The sequence below is a fragment of the Dromiciops gliroides genome, chromosome 2 (genome assembly GCF_019393635.1).
Source record: "Dromiciops gliroides isolate mDroGli1 chromosome 2, mDroGli1.pri, whole genome shotgun sequence".
Taxonomy (NCBI): domain Eukaryota; kingdom Metazoa; phylum Chordata; class Mammalia; order Microbiotheria; family Microbiotheriidae; genus Dromiciops; species Dromiciops gliroides.
The window spans coordinates 254956363-254972784 of record NC_057862.1 but is presented as its reverse complement, the minus strand read 5'-3'; the positions used below and the strand labels follow the sequence as shown (position 1 = coordinate 254972784).

Here is a 16422-nt window from a genome sequence, read left to right as displayed (position 1 = left end):
ATGGTTACTCCCTTCCTTTCCCCTACCAGCTTCCCCATTGTGGAGTGAGCTGACTGAAGCTCTGGTTGTTTTCTCTTGAAAGAGTTAAGGGGGCAGCAAGGTGGCACAACTAGGTGGCGCAGTGGATAAAGCACTGGCCCTGGATTCAGGAGGACCTGGATTCAAATACAGCCTCAGACACTTGACAATTCCTAGCTGTGTGACCCTGGAAAAGTCACTTAACCCTCATTGCCCCACCCCTGCCCCCCAAAAGAAAGAGTTAAGATAGTTTATTGGAAAGAGTCCTGGTCCTTGGACTGAGGAGACATGGATTTGCATATTGCCTCTAACACATGTTGGCTTTATGACTGGGCAAGTCACTTAATCATTCTGAAATTTTAGTGACCTCATCTATAAAAATGGTCCTAAATCTTGCATCACTTGCATCATCAGATTGCTTTGAGTAGTTGTAAGGATTGTCCTTATTGTTTTGCAGACCTTAAGAGCTTTACATGAATGTAAATTGGAGAAAAGGAGAATTCTATCCTTCTAGTAAACCAGTGGATTTTTCCAGAAATTCCCTTTGTTCCTTAAATGGTATTTCTCAAAGACAGGTCAAATCTTGGGCTATATCTTCATCTATGTTTATTTACTCCCTCAACAAGCCATATTGTTATAATTTCAACTACCGCTAGCCAATAAGTGACTCTCAAGTCTTCATTTCCAAACCTGTTTCTCACCCTCTTTTTCTATCATTCTCAATATTCCTGGCACATGGTAAGCACTTGATAAATACTTATACAAAGCTGTTGATGATAATACCCGTGTGATATTTCACAGTCCTTGTTGTTTACTCATTTTCAGTCATGTCCAACTCTGCAACCTCTTTTTGGGTTTTCTTGGAAATATACTTGAGTGGGTTGCTATTTCCTTCTCCAGCTCATTTTACAGATGAGAAAACTAAGGGAAACAGGGTTAAGTGACTTGACTAGGGTAGCACAGCTAGTAAGTATTTAAAGACCAGATTTGAACTCAGGAAGATGAGTCTTCCTCACTTGAGGACCAGTGCTCTATCCTCTGTGCCACTGAGCTGCCCATTCACTGTCTTGCCTTAAACTTAACCTTAAAGCTGCAGACCTGGAGTCATGAAGACATCTTCCTGAGTTCCAATCTGCCCCTGACACTTACTAGCTATGTGACCCTGGGCAAGTCACTTAACCCTGTTTGCCTTAGTTTCCTCATCTGTAAAATGAGCCGGAGAAGAAAATGGCAAACCACTCCAGGATTTCTGCCCAGAAAACCCCTAATGGGTCATAAAGAGTTGGATATGACTGAAATGGAAATGACGGTACAACAACACTTGTTAGAGCATCCACTGGGTGCCTACCCCTTATATTAGGCATTACTGTGCCACTGGAGTTGGATAGATGTTCCTGAAAATTCTAATATATCATATTCAGGTTTACCAAAAGCTTCTCTTCCAGATGTGAAGAGAAGAAACGGCAGTAGAAAGCTGAGAACTGAATGAGTTACACCCATACTCTCATACATTTTCAGTCTTTCAGATCGTCAAAAGGAAGGGAAGGAAACCAACTTTATGAACTGGTAGAGTACTCTAGAGGTATAGGTTGGCTAAGACCAATGATTTCCTAGATTACTGAAGTTTTCTGTGCTTCCAAAATAGGTTCCTTCTGGTACTACTGGATGCTAGAATTCTGCCAGGCTTTACCTCTTCAGCTTTAAAGGCTTAAAACTGTGTTAAAAATGTAGATATTTCTGGCAAGGATAAAAATTGAAAATGTTTTCCATCACATCTGCCTTAGTGTGAATGAGTTTTTATTCCATTCTTAAGGATGGTTTAGATATGCGAAGGTGAGGAGTCTTTGTATCTCTGGGAATTTATAAGGGGCTCATGGGAGGTGGGGAAAAAAGACACAAAACTAAGAAGCTGAGATGATAAAGGTAAATCCTTATCAACTTCAAAATTCTCTATAGGCTAGGTTAGATTTGATTGCTGACAGTTGGGAGGTTCCTGGTTTAACTGACTAGGGACCATTGTGGATTAAGGTGAGAGAACTACTTTAAGGCATCTTTTATATTGTTAGCTTAGACTATCATTTCTCTCTCTCTCTCTCTCTCTCTCTCTCTCTCTCTCTCTCTCTCTCTCTCTCTCTCTCTCTCTCTCTCTCTCTTGCTTTACTATTTCATTTTCATTGCTTTTTAATTTTGTGTCCCAAAGTGGATTATAAGCCCCTTGGAGGGCAAAGACTGTGTTGTATTATTTTCCATGCCCCACAACACCCAGCACAGTGACTGGTACCTATTGTCAATTAGTCAGCATTCAGTAAGCACCTACTTACTAGGCACTTTGCTCAATGATGACGATACAGGACCCTGAACATCATGGCTGTGTGAGCAGTGAAAAAGGTAAAGATGTAAAAGATGCTGTGGAGACAAGCTTTGACAACTCATTGTATATATGGAGCATTGGTGAGTCAAAAAATGAGGGAATGCTAGGATTTCAAACCTAGAAGACTAGAAGGGTAGATGGTATCCTCAGCAGAAGTAGGGGAGTTTAGAAAAGGGAAAGATCATAAATTTTGTTTTGGACATGTGTTTGAGTTGCCTATAAGATATCCTATCGCATATACAGGACTGGAGCTCAGGAGGGAGACTGCAGCTGGATATGTAGAACTGGGAGTCATTTGTATAGAGATGATAATTCAACCCATGGGAGCTGATGAAATGAGGGAGAAGATAAAGGAAGAGAGAGAGGAGGGCAGGCCCCAGACAGGGCTGAGATAGCCCCAAAGTTAAGAGATATAATCTGGATGATAATGTAGCAAGGAAGACTAAGAAGGAGTGGTCACACAGGAAGGAGGAGAATCCATGGTGTTTGATAGTATTTATTGACCTGCTCTTTTTTTTTTTTTTTTAGTGAGGCAATTGGGGTTAAGTGACTTGCCCAGGGTCACACAGCTAGTAAGTGTTAAGTGTCTGAGGCCGGATTTGAACCCAGGTACTCCTGACTCCAGGGCCGGTGCTCTATCCACTGCACCACCTAGCTGCCCCTGACCTGCTCTTTTGATTTAAAATCAAACCTTTGAAAGAAGGTGAAGAGCAGATATTGCTTAGACCAAAAGCACAAGCACAGATTCTAATATGTGGAAGGGGAGGGGAGACAGAAAAATCTTTGGTTGGGGTAAAAAAATGATGACCACAGGCTGGTAGGAAATAAAAGTGAGTTAAAAATTAGATGTGGACTTAGTTTATAAGGGATAGTGAAGTCAGTGGCAGTACAAGCAATAGAAAATGGAAAAAAGCTTTTGTTTTTAGTATACAAGCTTATGGGTCAAGTGTTACTGTCCAGAATTCGTTTCCTTCTAGTAGTCACTGGCATGATCTAGCCTCAGAAAAAGAAAATATCACCTTCTGCACCTTCACCCAAGCTGATCCTCCTTATAGGATCTCTCAGTAGAGAAGCCAGGGATTATATGTCACAGTAGCACAGGCCAGGACCCACTGAGGACAAGCCCAGGTATGCTGCTGTAGCTGTTGCCAATGTTAACCTCTTTTTCCAGTCTCTCCCATGGGTACATCCTGTGTACAAGAACAGGGCCTCAGGCTTTCATCTGGCATTGCTTCACCAGCTCAGAATTCCACTTGAAAGCCTCAGGATGGGCTCTAGAACAAATATGCTGAGTGAGCTGCAAAGCTCCGCCAGAGAGAAAGAGCTAATGGAAATTAATCCCTATTCTGGGACCTTCCCTTCTGTAGGACAGTTAGCCTCTGGGGAGTTCTGCTTCCCTTCCCTGACTTAACTGCTTTTCTCTTGAAATAGCTGGGGCAAAATTACTCAAAATCCCCCATACTTTGAAATATTTTCTGGCAATTAAGAAACATGTATCAGTGGATCTGGGACCTCATTAGGAACTATTTCCATCACTGTAGCTCAGTGGTTCTAAAACTTTTTGGTCTTAGGACCGCTGTACATTCTTTTTTTCCCCCATAAAAGTATTTTATTATTTTCCAGTTACATGTAGAGATAGTTTTCAACATTTGTTTTTGTAAGATTTCTAGTTTCAAATTTTTCTCCCTCCCTCCCCCTTCCCCAAGTCAGCAAGCAATCTGATATAGGTTATATATGTACAATCACATCAAACATATTTCACAGCATTAGTCATGCTGTGAAAGATGAATCAGAGCAAAAAGGAAAAACCTCAAAAAAGAAAAACAAAAAAACAATAGAAATACTGTGGTTCAATCTGCATATATATTCCACAGTTGGTTTTTTTTTCCCCCGGATTTGGAGAGCATTTTCCATCATGAGTCCTTTGGAATAATCTTGGATCATAGTATTGCTGAGAAGAATCAAGTCTATCACAGTTGATCAACATATAATGTTGTTGATACTGTGTACAATGTTCTCCTGGTTCTGCTCATCTCACTCAGCATCAGGTCATTTAAGTCCTTCCAGGTTTCTCTGAAATCCACCTGCACATCGTTTCTTACAGCACAATAGTATTCCATTACATTCATATACCACAACTTGTTCAGCCATTCCCCAATTGATGGGAAACCCCTCAATTTCCAATTCCTTGCCACCACAAAAAGAGCAGCTATAAATATTTTCTCTACACTTTAAAAAAGTATTAGGGGCAGCTAGATGGTGCAGTGGATGGAGCACCGGCCCTGGAGTCAGGAGGACCTGAGTTCAAATATGGCCTCAGACACTTAACACTTACTAGCTCTGTGACCCTGGGCAAGTCACTTAACCCCAATTGCCTCACTTAAAAAAAAAAGTATTGAGGAATCCAAAGGACTTCTGCTTTTATGGCTTATATCTCTTAGTATTTATGACATTTGAAATGAAAACTGATAAAATTTTAAAATGTTAATTCATTTAAAAATAACAATACATCTATTACATGTAAAAATAAATAACACCTTTTTTTTCAGAAAAATAACTGTATTTTCCAAAACTGAAAACATTTGATGAGAATAGTGGCATTGATTTACATATTTCTGCAAATCTCTTTAATGTCTGGCTTAATTGAAGACAGCTGAATTCTTATATAAGCTTTTGGATTCAATCTGTTGTGATATGTTGTTTTGTTTGAAGTATATGAAGAAAATCTTTCTTCATACATATATGTAGTAGGAAAAGGGAGAGTATTTTAATAGGCATATAATGTGTTAGTATTAATATGAAAATAGTTTGGTCACTGTGGACCTCCTGAAAGGGTCTCAGGAACCCCTGGGGGGTCCTGAGATTATACTTTGAGAATCTATGGTGTAGACCCTAGCTTCTTAAAGTATGGGTCCCAACCCCATATGGGGTTGTGTAACTGAATGTCAGGGCCAGGAAAAATTTGGCAACAGTAAAAGGTTATGTATCCCTGCTTTCTATACCCTGGGATTGAGTAAAAATTTCTTGGGTGAAAAAGGGCCATGAGTGGAAAAAGTTTAAGAAGCCCTGTTATAGATCACCAACCTACTCTCCTTTCTTCTCCTGAGCAATGCTTGCCCATGTCTTCCATAGGGAGATTCTTAAGACCCAGAATCAGGAAACTACCCATTTTAAATCCATAGGTTCATGCTTTCGGATACTTAAGGAATTCATTCATCTGTTGAAAATAATACTGAACAGAGGGCAAGTTGTGATACTTAATGCTTAGGTTGTCTCTAAATTATATTAGCCCAGTGACTGAAGATTAAATCTAGATCTCTAAGCTAAAATTTCAGGATAAATTTCCTTATTCTGTTTGGGTTTGGTTGTTTTTTGTTTTTGTTTTGGTGAGGCTATTGGGGTTAAATGACTTGCCCAGGGTCACACAGCTAGTAAGTGTCAAGTGTCTGAGGCTGGATTTGAACTCAGGTCCTCCTGAATCCAGGGCCAGTGCTGCCACTGCGCTGCCTAGCTGCCCCTAAATTTCCTTATTCTGCATTAGTTGTGAAATAAAAAGAGCCCTTTGCAGTGCAGTGTTAGGCAGGAGTCCCTCACTATGGAAAGAGGAAAAGGAGACAAGCTGGCTGAAGTTCTTTTCTCTACCATTTGGTTATTCTGCTTAACCTTTACAGTGTTGGACTGTGGGGCAGCAAATGAAGTTTATCTCTTTAGGGGGAAGGGGGCAAGCAATCTCCTTCCTAGGAAAAGCTGAGTGGTCCTACTGAGCTTCACCACCCCTACCTCTCCCCACCCCCATGAACACATCAGGTTTTTAAGCAAATTATCTGAGATTCCTAAAGTGCTATAAAGCCCTTTATTTAAAACCAGGTTGACTAGATAATCAGTGTATTTTGCAAAGAATAACAGAATCTTGTCTGAAATTCACGTGGGGCTAAAGAATTTAAGTCAAGATACTGGTTAATGTGTTTCTTTTGTGGGCATTTAAGGTTAGTATGGTGAACCCCATTTCTCCTTTTTTCTCCCTCATGCTTAGAATGAGAGGGTATAAGTTTCTACCTTATGTTTAGAGTGAGAAGGTATAAGTTTCAAGCACCCAACTAACTGGGAGTAGAAGGAAGCTCACTATCATGAGCCAGCAGAGACATCTGAGTCATGCCCTTGAAGTGGTTCTGGCGTGGCCACTCCAGAGAGACAGCTCTGCAACAATTGTAATCCTCCTGAGGTCATTTCCCAGTGGACCAAGCCACACTTGTCACATCTTTTGGAGGCCTGAGTCATCATCAAATCCATTTACACAGAAGTCAGTTGTCACAGGGTATTTTTTTCCCTCTCTTTTGTTGTCTTATCCCTCTTCCTTTTCCAACTCTTTTCTTTCTCTTTTCTGCTTATCTTCTTCCATCCCCCTTCCCCTCTTCCTTTCCTTATCATTCTCCTTTCTTCTCTCTCCCATTCTGCTTCCCTTCCTTTTCTCTTCAGACTGAGCCAGCCATCCAAAAGTCTATTATCTGCTTCATTCTTTGTTAGAATCCACAGAATCCCCGCATGAAATCACATCTTTGTCCTAAGGGATTCTTTCTCATCTCCTTCAACTCCCTCTTGGCCCTACTCCATGGTATATTCTAGAAAATAAAGCCATAGTTGCCAAAGAATGAATAGAGTCGAGAAATTAACAGGTTGCTCCCTGCCCAAGGAAGTTGTTTTCTTTATCATCATGGGGACTGACTTAATTCTTTGTAATGTATAATCCAGTACCAATGAGGACTAAAGCTTCTTTTACCCTTCATCTCTGTTAGCTTTTAAAAAATCAGTCCAGACAGTCAATTGCTTAAGCACTGAGGGTATTATGCTTACTGAATTCCCAGGAGAAAAGAAAGCTAGAGGAAAGAGACTAAAGGAATCTAGAGGAAACAACATTTGGAGACTGAAGGAATCTGTTCGCTTTGGTACAGCAGTTCTGAGCACTGGTGTATAGACTCAAAAGCAACTGAGTGGTTGGATTTCTATTTGTGATATGGTACCTAGGAACCAACCTTGTATAGTCAAGAAACTAATAGCTTCACTATCTTGGTGCTAATGATATATGAGCCTCTGTTTGCTTAAAGTAGGTTCTAGACATGGCACACACCTTTTATGGCTGGTCCAATTGATGCTCAACAGCCTTGTGATTACCTGGAATTCTTCTCCTTTTGTAGACGAGCGGGAAGTTGTGCAGAAGAAGACTTTCACGAAATGGGTGAATTCACACCTGGCACGTGTGTCCTGCCGGATTGCTGACCTCTACAAGGATCTTCGGGATGGAAGGATGCTCATCAAACTTCTGGAAGTCCTCTCAGGAGAGATGCTGGTAAGGCTCCCCAGATTTGCCACATCTTTCTTTCATCGAGTTTGCTTGTCTGAAAGAATTGGCTTTTTTAAAATGTGTTTTCTCAAGTCATCATGACCTTAAGAAAGTCACCCATCTTTTTTCTTGGAAATTACTCCAAAACCAGGGCAAAAAGGGAAACATTATTGAAGAAGTCCTTCACCATACTTAGAAATATTTAATATACTGACTGAATCTCTTATTATTGGCTTCATTTTAAGGGGCAGCTAGGTGGTGCAATGGATAATAATAGTACTTACTTCCCAGGAATGTTGTGAGGATAAAATGAATTCACCTTTATAAAGTACTTTGCTAACCTTAAAGCACTATATAAAAGCTAGTTATTATTATAATGACCTCACTCTCTCTTCTCCTGTCTTCTTGTTCTGGTCACTTTCCTTCACTCAACAGGACAAAGTGCCAGATCATAGATCTCTTAGATTGACTTTTTTTTTACTTGAGACCTAGCTAGGATCTTTTTGCTTTCCTAATATCAGCTTGCCTTTGACCACCATGTGAACAGGCTATTGATTTGGCATTGTGAAATTCCACTAGACATTTTGAGATTATTGTTCCTCTTCTTGGGTTTGGGAATTGAAACTTTTTGGAAGCTGTCAGCAATAATATCACCCAATTGTGTTGATAATCCAATATTTTGAGGTTGTAACAGCCATTCTAGGTCTGTTGTAAAATATTTTCACTGACTTATTTTATGACCTTGGGCAACTAGATCATAATGTGCCTCGGTTTCCCATCTGTAAAATGGAGTGAATAAATAATAAGAGGTCCCATTTATAAAGCACTTTAAGACTTACAAAACACTTTTACCTTTGTAACAAAAGCCTCTAATTCCATCAGCCTGTGTTGACTTGGAGTAAGTCACTTAATCTCCCTGGGTCAAGTTTTTCCATCTAAAGGGAAGAGATGGGGCTAGATGGCCTCTAAAGACCCTTCCAGATCTAAACTTGTGATCCTATGGATCCTATGATGTGAGTATTTCAAGCATAGATGTGGAAAGTGAGTCAGAGGTTGAGAGAATTGCCCATGGGTAGTGTCAGACTAATAAATGACACTCAGAACTGTGCCTAGGAGTAATATCCGTAGACTTCCTGCTAGAGCACACAGTGGGGTAAGAGAAAGGGATATTACTGTCTGTACACATACATTTTTTGGGGGGGAGGCAATTGGGGTTAAGTGACTTGCCCAGGGTCACACAGCGAGTAAATGTCAAGTGTCTGAGGCTGGATTTGAACTCAGGTCTTCCTGACTCCAAGGCTGGTGCTCTATCCACTACGCCACCTAGCTGCCCCTACATGTATATATTTTTAATGGCAAAAGAAATCTGTTTTCCATGACTTGTAGTTGTTGGGTTTTTTGTGATAAATCAAGTCAAGTACATTAAAAGCAACAGAAAAGGCTCCCAATTTTCAATCTGTTCTAGGTATTTATAGATATTTTATCCAGACTTTGCTCCACTTATTCAAAAGTTCTTTATTGTATTGTACTTTGCAAGCAGTTAATAAACAACAGATGTTTTAATTGAGTTGAATTGAATCAAATACAAAATGGGAATGTGTGTATGACATTTTTGTGTCCTTCTTCCCCTTGTTAGATCATTCTTCCTCACATCCTTTTTTCCAGGTAGGATTCCTTGTCTTGCAGAACTGATATAAAGCCTCCCTTGGAGTCAACACTAACTATTCTTTAGTTTGTGATCCTGAGAGATTAGAATGTAAGCTCCTTGAGGGCAGGCACTATTTTTTGGGGGGTGGGGGTTATATTCCCAGTGCCTACTGTTAAGGCTAAAATTCTAGCTAGTCTGTCTAAAATATCTAATGAGTGGTCGCCAATAAATTATAAACTTTAGCAAGAGTTAGACTTTTAAGCATTTATTAAGGAGAATAAGAATTTGGTAAAGAGAGAGAAAGGCCTAGATTCCTATCTATTAAAGGGAGAGCACATTTCTAGCTCCCTTCTCCACCAGCGTCCCCAGGAAAGAGAGCGAGAGTCAGCGCCAGTCTCTTCCTTCCTCCTCCCACTAGCCCGCGTCACTTCCTGACTCCTGGTCTTGCCCTCAAAGACCTTCCCTTCATGGGCAGAACTCTTCTACAGTAAGTATCCAGCAGGTGGCGTTATTCCAATCGTTACAGTCCCCCCTGTTGTTCCTCAAGGAAACATTCCATTTCTTGAGGAAGCAAAGGGGGGAAATGTGGTAAAATATGAAAGTTTTTAACAGTCGGTTAGGATAACTGAAAGACGCCAGTTTTTCAAGGACCACCCTTTGGGGGAGGAGATGAACAGTCCGCCTGCTGCGCATGTCAGACTGCCTGCCGGGTACAGTCCGCCTGCTGCGCATGTCAGACTGCCTGCCGGGTACAGTCCGCCTGCTGCGCATGTCAGACTGCCTGCCGGGTTTTTTGACTTCCGGGGTGGGGAGAACGGGAGTAGCCTTTTTTTGCCGGCTTGGCGGGACTCCTGGCGGCGCGGCACAGACGGTCTGACTCACTCCAAAGGTGGCCTAAATCGGTTTGGTGAGTTTTTATAAGGAATATAGACTAAGCCTAGATTTAAGACGATTTGTACTGTATTTCTATTTTCCTATCCTTCTAATCAACAACACCTTATATACAATAAAGGCTCTATCTAGAAAACCAGAAGCTTCTTCCATTTACTAGTCTGGGAGATAAATTAAGGGAAGGGTTAAGTAGGGGAGATTTATGATCTAATATCCAATTTTAAATCTCACACTACTATAATATTTGATATATAGTAGATGTTTAATAAATACTTATTGAGTTGAATCATTTCTTATTAGCCAATGCCACTGAGATTTGTAGCTGGTGGAGATTTCTCTTGAGACTTCCCTTCACATATTAATCATCCCTTATGGTAGAGCCATACTGGGGAGCATTGGAGGTGGGGATGAGAAGGTTGTTGATTGGCATAGATCTCACCATTTCCAATATAAGAAAGAACCACCTTGTTCTTCATCATCAAGTGTAGGAAGCTAGGACTAGACCCCAGGAAACGTATAAACCACCCAAACAATACAGCTTCGAATGAGTGAAGCAAGAAGAACCCTGAATGTTGTTAAAGAAAAAGGGTAGGAATTTTGGCAATTCTGTGGACAGAATAATATATATTTAGTTTGTAAGGTGGTTCATTAAGATCAGCCAAACTGTTTTGCTTTCCTAATGCTAGAGTTGCTTGTAAAAGTATATGCTTTGCTTCTTTGTTCACTGCTGCTCTTATTTTGTTGTTGTCTCTGTCTCCTCCCAGCCAAAGCCTACAAAAGGGAAGATGCGGATTCACTGCCTGGAGAATGTTGACAAAGCCTTGCAGTTTCTCAAGGAGCAGCGAGTCCATCTGGAAAACATGGGTTCTCACGACATTGTGGACGGCAACCATCGCCTGGTCCTGGGCCTCATCTGGACCATAATTCTTCGCTTCCAGGTACGGTTTTGGGAGTGGAAAAGGGAGGTTCAACTTGTTTAACTGGGTTAGAAAGAGTAACAGTTCATAGAACATTTATCCAGGCCTGGAATTTTTTTTTTTTTTTTTGCCGGGCAATGAGGGTTAAGTGACTAGCCCAGGGTCACACAGCTAGTAAGTGTCAAGTGTCTGAGGCCAGATTTGAACTCAGGTCCTCCTGAATCCAGGGCCAGTGCTTTATCCACTGTGCTACCTATCCGCCCCCAGGCCTATAATTTCATTTAAGTAGGGATATCCTAGGGACACCTAGGTGGTGTGGTGGATAGAACACTGGGCCTGGAGTCAGGAAGATCTGAGTTCAAATCTGGCCTCAGTCACTTATTAGCTATGTAACCTTGGACAAGCCACTTAACCCCTATTTACCTCAGTTCATCGTCTCTAAAATGGGGACATACTGGAGAAGGAAATGGCAAATCACTTCATTATGTTTGCCAAGAAAACCCCATAGAGAAGTCCATGAGGTCATTAAGAGGTGGACACAACTGAACAACAAGGCACATGCTGGTGAAGAAGTGTATTCTACCAATGCAAATCAGCAACTGTCCTGCCCCTTTATAGTCTTAGAAAGTCATCTGGGGGCACCTGAAAGGTTAAATGACTGTTCAAGGTCACATAGTATGACATCAGAGACAGGACTTGAACCTAGATTTTGACTTCAAGACCAGCTCTTTATCCACCATAGGACAGTTAAATGGTGTTCTACTATAGGGTAGCTAAATGGTGCAGTGGATAGAACAATGGGCCTAGAGCCAGAAAGATCTGAATTTAAATCTGGCCTCAGATGCTTACTAGCTCTGTGACCCTGGGCAAGTCACTTAACCCTGTTTGCCTCAGTTTCTTTGTCTGTAAAATGAGCTGGAGAAGGAAATGGCAAACTACTTTAATATCTTTGCCAAGAAAACCACAAATGGGGTCACAAAGAGTTGGCCACGACTGAAAATGAGTGAACAACAACAAAAATTTTTTTAAATGAATGTATGCTTATAGTTAACTATAAGCATACATTCATTTAAAAAATTATTTATCAATTTATCCTCTGGAAAGATTACTAGGATATCAGTAGACATGAGTTTGAGTTCCAGTTCCAACATATATAAGATGTTTAACCTCAGGCAAATTACTTAATCTTTCTCCTTGATCTTGGTTCTCTTATCTATAAAATGAGTATAATGATACTGGCACCATCTACTCTTATGATGTAAGGATCAAATGAGATAATATATTTAAAGTTCTTTGTGATATAACATACTGTTTATTATAATAAATTTGTTATTATTATTATTATTGAAAGTCCATACTAGCACAGTGAAATTGGGGACTGGCTAGCTGAGTGACCTGAAAATAGAACCAGATCACTAAAGCCATATTGGCAACCGCTCACTCTTTTGAGTGGGGATGGAAACAATACTAGCAATGTTATAGGTTGTTGGAAAGACTTGTTCTTTCTTTCTTTCATTCAGGTTTTTTTCCTATCTCATCCTGAAATTCTAGAGCCACAGTAGGCATAAGGGAATTTTGGAAGGAGTAACAAGACAGAACCTTCAAGCCACTGGGTTGACTGTCTAATCCTGAGCAGTTCAAGTTTGATAGTCTCTGGGAGGGAATGAGCTCCTTTTGGGTGAGGGAAAGTGAAAGTATTGGGGCATGTTTTAAAGGTTAAGGGAAGAATAGAAATAACTGTTTGGTTTTAATTCAGAGAGCCCATCAGACCAGGAACTTAGACTGCTGACTGATCTGATTTCACTCTCTGTGGATGGCTGAGATACACAAAATAACACTATACTTAGGGAAAGTGAAAAGGAAACAGGATTAATAGTTAAAACACAGTCCACCCAGATAGTGACTTTCCTCTGTGAAGTGGCTTTGTCCCTCCATAGATGAAGTGTAGTGACTTCTGTCCCAATTAGTTCTCAGCATCCCTTTCAAATTCTTAAGTTGATGAAAGGCTCAGTCTTATGCAAGGAAAACTTCCCTGTCCCATTACCAAAGAGAGGCATTGGTAATCACTTGGAGGTGGGTTGTTATTTCTGTCCTGCTTTTGGTCGGTATTTATACAGGTCAGGCAACTTCTACTGTACATCAGAGTTCCAGGAGGAGAGAGAAATCAAGAAACATTGAAAGAGTCCTTTCTTATTTTATTCTTTCCATTGCCAGATCCAAGACATAGTTGTTCAAACTCAAGAAGGTCAGGAGACTCGCTCTGCTAAGGATGCACTCCTGCTTTGGTGTCAAATGAAGACGTCAGGGTATGTTCTGTAAATGCCAGCCACTGACTTATCTCACACCCACCACCACCACTGCTGCTTTGCTCTCCCCAAATCACAAGTGGACCCATAAACTCTATTACCCCAAACAAACACAGCCTAAAAGGAATTGGTGCAAAATCTATCCTTGAATATTGCATTCAGTCATGAATTACAGGGTTCTTCATCAAAATGGTCTGGTCTTTCTTTTAATGAAAAAGCACATGAGTCATTTAGTCCCTGGTCCTTTGAGTAGGGAACATCCTTGGAATGGTTTAACTGATTGCTGTCTGCTATTGAGGATGATTGGGAAGGGAGATAAAGTCATTCTTTAAAATATGTAATGGTTCTCAAATTTCATACACATACACATTTGAAAGTCCAACAAAGCTCATTTCTCTCTTTTAAAAATGTTTCTTTTGGATACAGTTACCCCCACGTCAATGTCACCAATTTTACCTCCAGCTGGAAGGATGGTCTGGCTTTCAATGCCTTGATTCACAAGCATCGGTAAGAGGTCTCTGGGATCCTGTGGAGATATTTAATTAATTGGGGTGTATTGGAGCCTTGCATTTCACACACAAGTTATTGTTTGAAATTCTTGTGAATTTTATGCATTAGGAATTAGTTATTTTAAATTTTTTAGTGCTTCCCTTTTCTTAAAATGCCTATCACACCCTCTGCCCTATTTCTTCCCTTTCCTAATCTCATTGTTGCTCCCTCTTGCTCTGTTCATTTTTCCCAACGCATCCCTTCTCCATCTTTCTTGTAGCATCTATTTTCCCTTTCATGCTGTTTCCTTTTATCAGTCCCAAGATCTGTCTCATTCTGTGGGCAGGCTTAATCCCAAGCTATAGCTTCCCTGTGAGATGCAGATGCTATAATGATCTCATTTTTAATATTCTGGCTTCATTCCCAGGCCAGATCTGATTGACTTTGAGAAGCTGAAGGACTCCAATGCCCGGCACAACCTGGAACATGCATTTGATGTGGCAGAAAGGCAACTGGGCATCATCCCACTCCTTGACCCAGAAGGTAAACTAGATATATTCCCCCAACCTCTATCCTATTTCCAGACCAATTCCTTCATTGCATCAAATAGGTAGACCCAGAGTTATAACCAGAAATATTTTCACTAGGTAAAAAATCAACTGGGGATGGGGTGCAGAAGATAGTCTGGCTATAGATTCATTTGCTTCAGGGGAGGAGACAGTTCAATTCTTACCACTTTGGAAGTTGAAGAATAAGGTGGGTTTCTTGAGGGGGACTGAGACTGTGGAAGCAGTAAAGTTGCCCACAATCTATTGTGAGTACCATGAAATAAGCTACGGGGATGATGATGTTTCCTTGGAGCCTGTTGTTGATTCTGTGATTCTGTGATCCAGAATTATAGTGAGCTCTGTGCTAGTGGAGTAAGGTGACTTTCAGGATGAATACCTAATAATAAGCCTGAGTTTTTCCTTGGCTTCTAGTGTTTCCCTCAAATTGAATGACTAATTGCTATAAGAAAGCCGGTCACTTTCTTCTTGCAGATGTCTTCACAGAGAATCCTGATGAGAAATCCATCATTACCTATGTGGTGGCATTTTACCATTATTTCTCCAAGATGAAGGTGCTGGCTGTGGAGGGCAAGCGTGTTGGCAAGGTATGGACCAGACAGAAAACTCTAGCCAGTCATCTTCTTCTTCCCCTTCTTATTGGACTCGCACTGGGGACAAACCCAATTAAAAGTCTAGGAATTTCTGTGACTTCCACTCCTTTACATCATTGGGGATGAGCCTAGGGTTGTCACAGAATTGAACAGAACGTATTCCCTTTGCGGGACATGCTTTGCCTGGGCTCCAGCTGTGATGCACCAGCAGAGGCTCATGACTGAAGATGGCTTGTCTGCGGTGCTGGTGTAGACTGTTGCCACCTTTGCCAAACCCATCCACAGCTACACTGACAAGACCCCAAAGCAGAAATCTCTCAGTTTCACATCTTGTCCTAAAAGACATCGTTGTCTGCAGCTCTGGGTCCCTTTGTACCATGGAGAGCCAAATTCTAAGAGAATCACATTGTTTACTGATCTGCCCCATTCCTCTAGCATTCTGAATTGTATTTTCTTTTTCTTGTGGTTTTCTGGCTCTTCGGCCCCAGTGGTGTGTTAGGCATTGTGTAGACAGTCTGTGCCATGACTTCTGTTTTCTGCTGGTGAGCCACATGTGTGTTTTTCCCAAGAGTTACTTCCTTCTGGATACTGACAGACTTGAGTTTTTTTCTGATTGTGTCAGTGAAAATGAAGCAAGACCTATCTGGCTTTCATTTACTTTCCTTGCTCCAGGCAGGAGGAATGAGCTAAATGCATGCAACCCAGTAGAGAAATGGGTTCACTCTAGTAGCTTGGTACATAATCTGCCTAAAAGGAGGTAAACCCTTACAAAGGATTCCTTGATTGTGATCGCCATGAATGGTGTCATCATTAATATCATCATCATCAATAATAATAATAAAAATGCTAATGTCGATGCTGTTTATAATTGCCAGGTGATTGACCATGCCATTGAGACTGAGAAGATGATTGAAAAATACAGTGGGCTGGCCTCTGATCTGCTTACCTGGATTGAGCAGACTATTACTGTCCTCAACAGCCGCAAATTTGCTAATTCCCTGAGTGGGTTACAGCAGCAGTTGCAATCTTTCAGCACCTACCGTACTGTGGAGAAGCCACCCAAGTAAGGGTCATAACTGCACAGACAGGGGGCAGCTAGGTGGCACAGTGGATAGAGCACCGGCCCTGGAGTCAGGAGTACCTGAGTTCAAATCCGGCCTCAGACACTTAACACACACTTACTAGCTGTGTGACCCTCGGCAAGTCACTTAACCCCATTTGCCTCACTAAAAAAAATAAAAATAAAAATAACTGCACAGACAAAACATTTTTTCGAGTTAACCAG

The 16422-nt window shown here is 41.0% G+C and overlaps 1 protein-coding gene across 2 annotated transcripts in view; it reads left to right on the top strand.

The window, feature by feature from the left end:
• SPTB (spectrin beta, erythrocytic) overlaps positions 1-16422 on the top strand; it is a 175543-nt gene that overhangs the window by 64526 nt on the left and 94595 nt on the right. For both annotated transcript variants that reach the window (XM_043983695.1, XM_043983696.1), the window contains exons 3-9: positions 7582-7733; positions 11031-11204; positions 13398-13489; positions 13916-13996; positions 14406-14521; positions 15019-15131; positions 16013-16200. In XM_043983695.1, coding sequence (XP_043839630.1) covers positions 7582-7733; positions 11031-11204; positions 13398-13489; positions 13916-13996; positions 14406-14521; positions 15019-15131; positions 16013-16200 — 916 coding nt within the window. The remainder of the gene's footprint in view (positions 1-7581; positions 7734-11030; positions 11205-13397; positions 13490-13915; positions 13997-14405; positions 14522-15018; positions 15132-16012; positions 16201-16422) is intronic.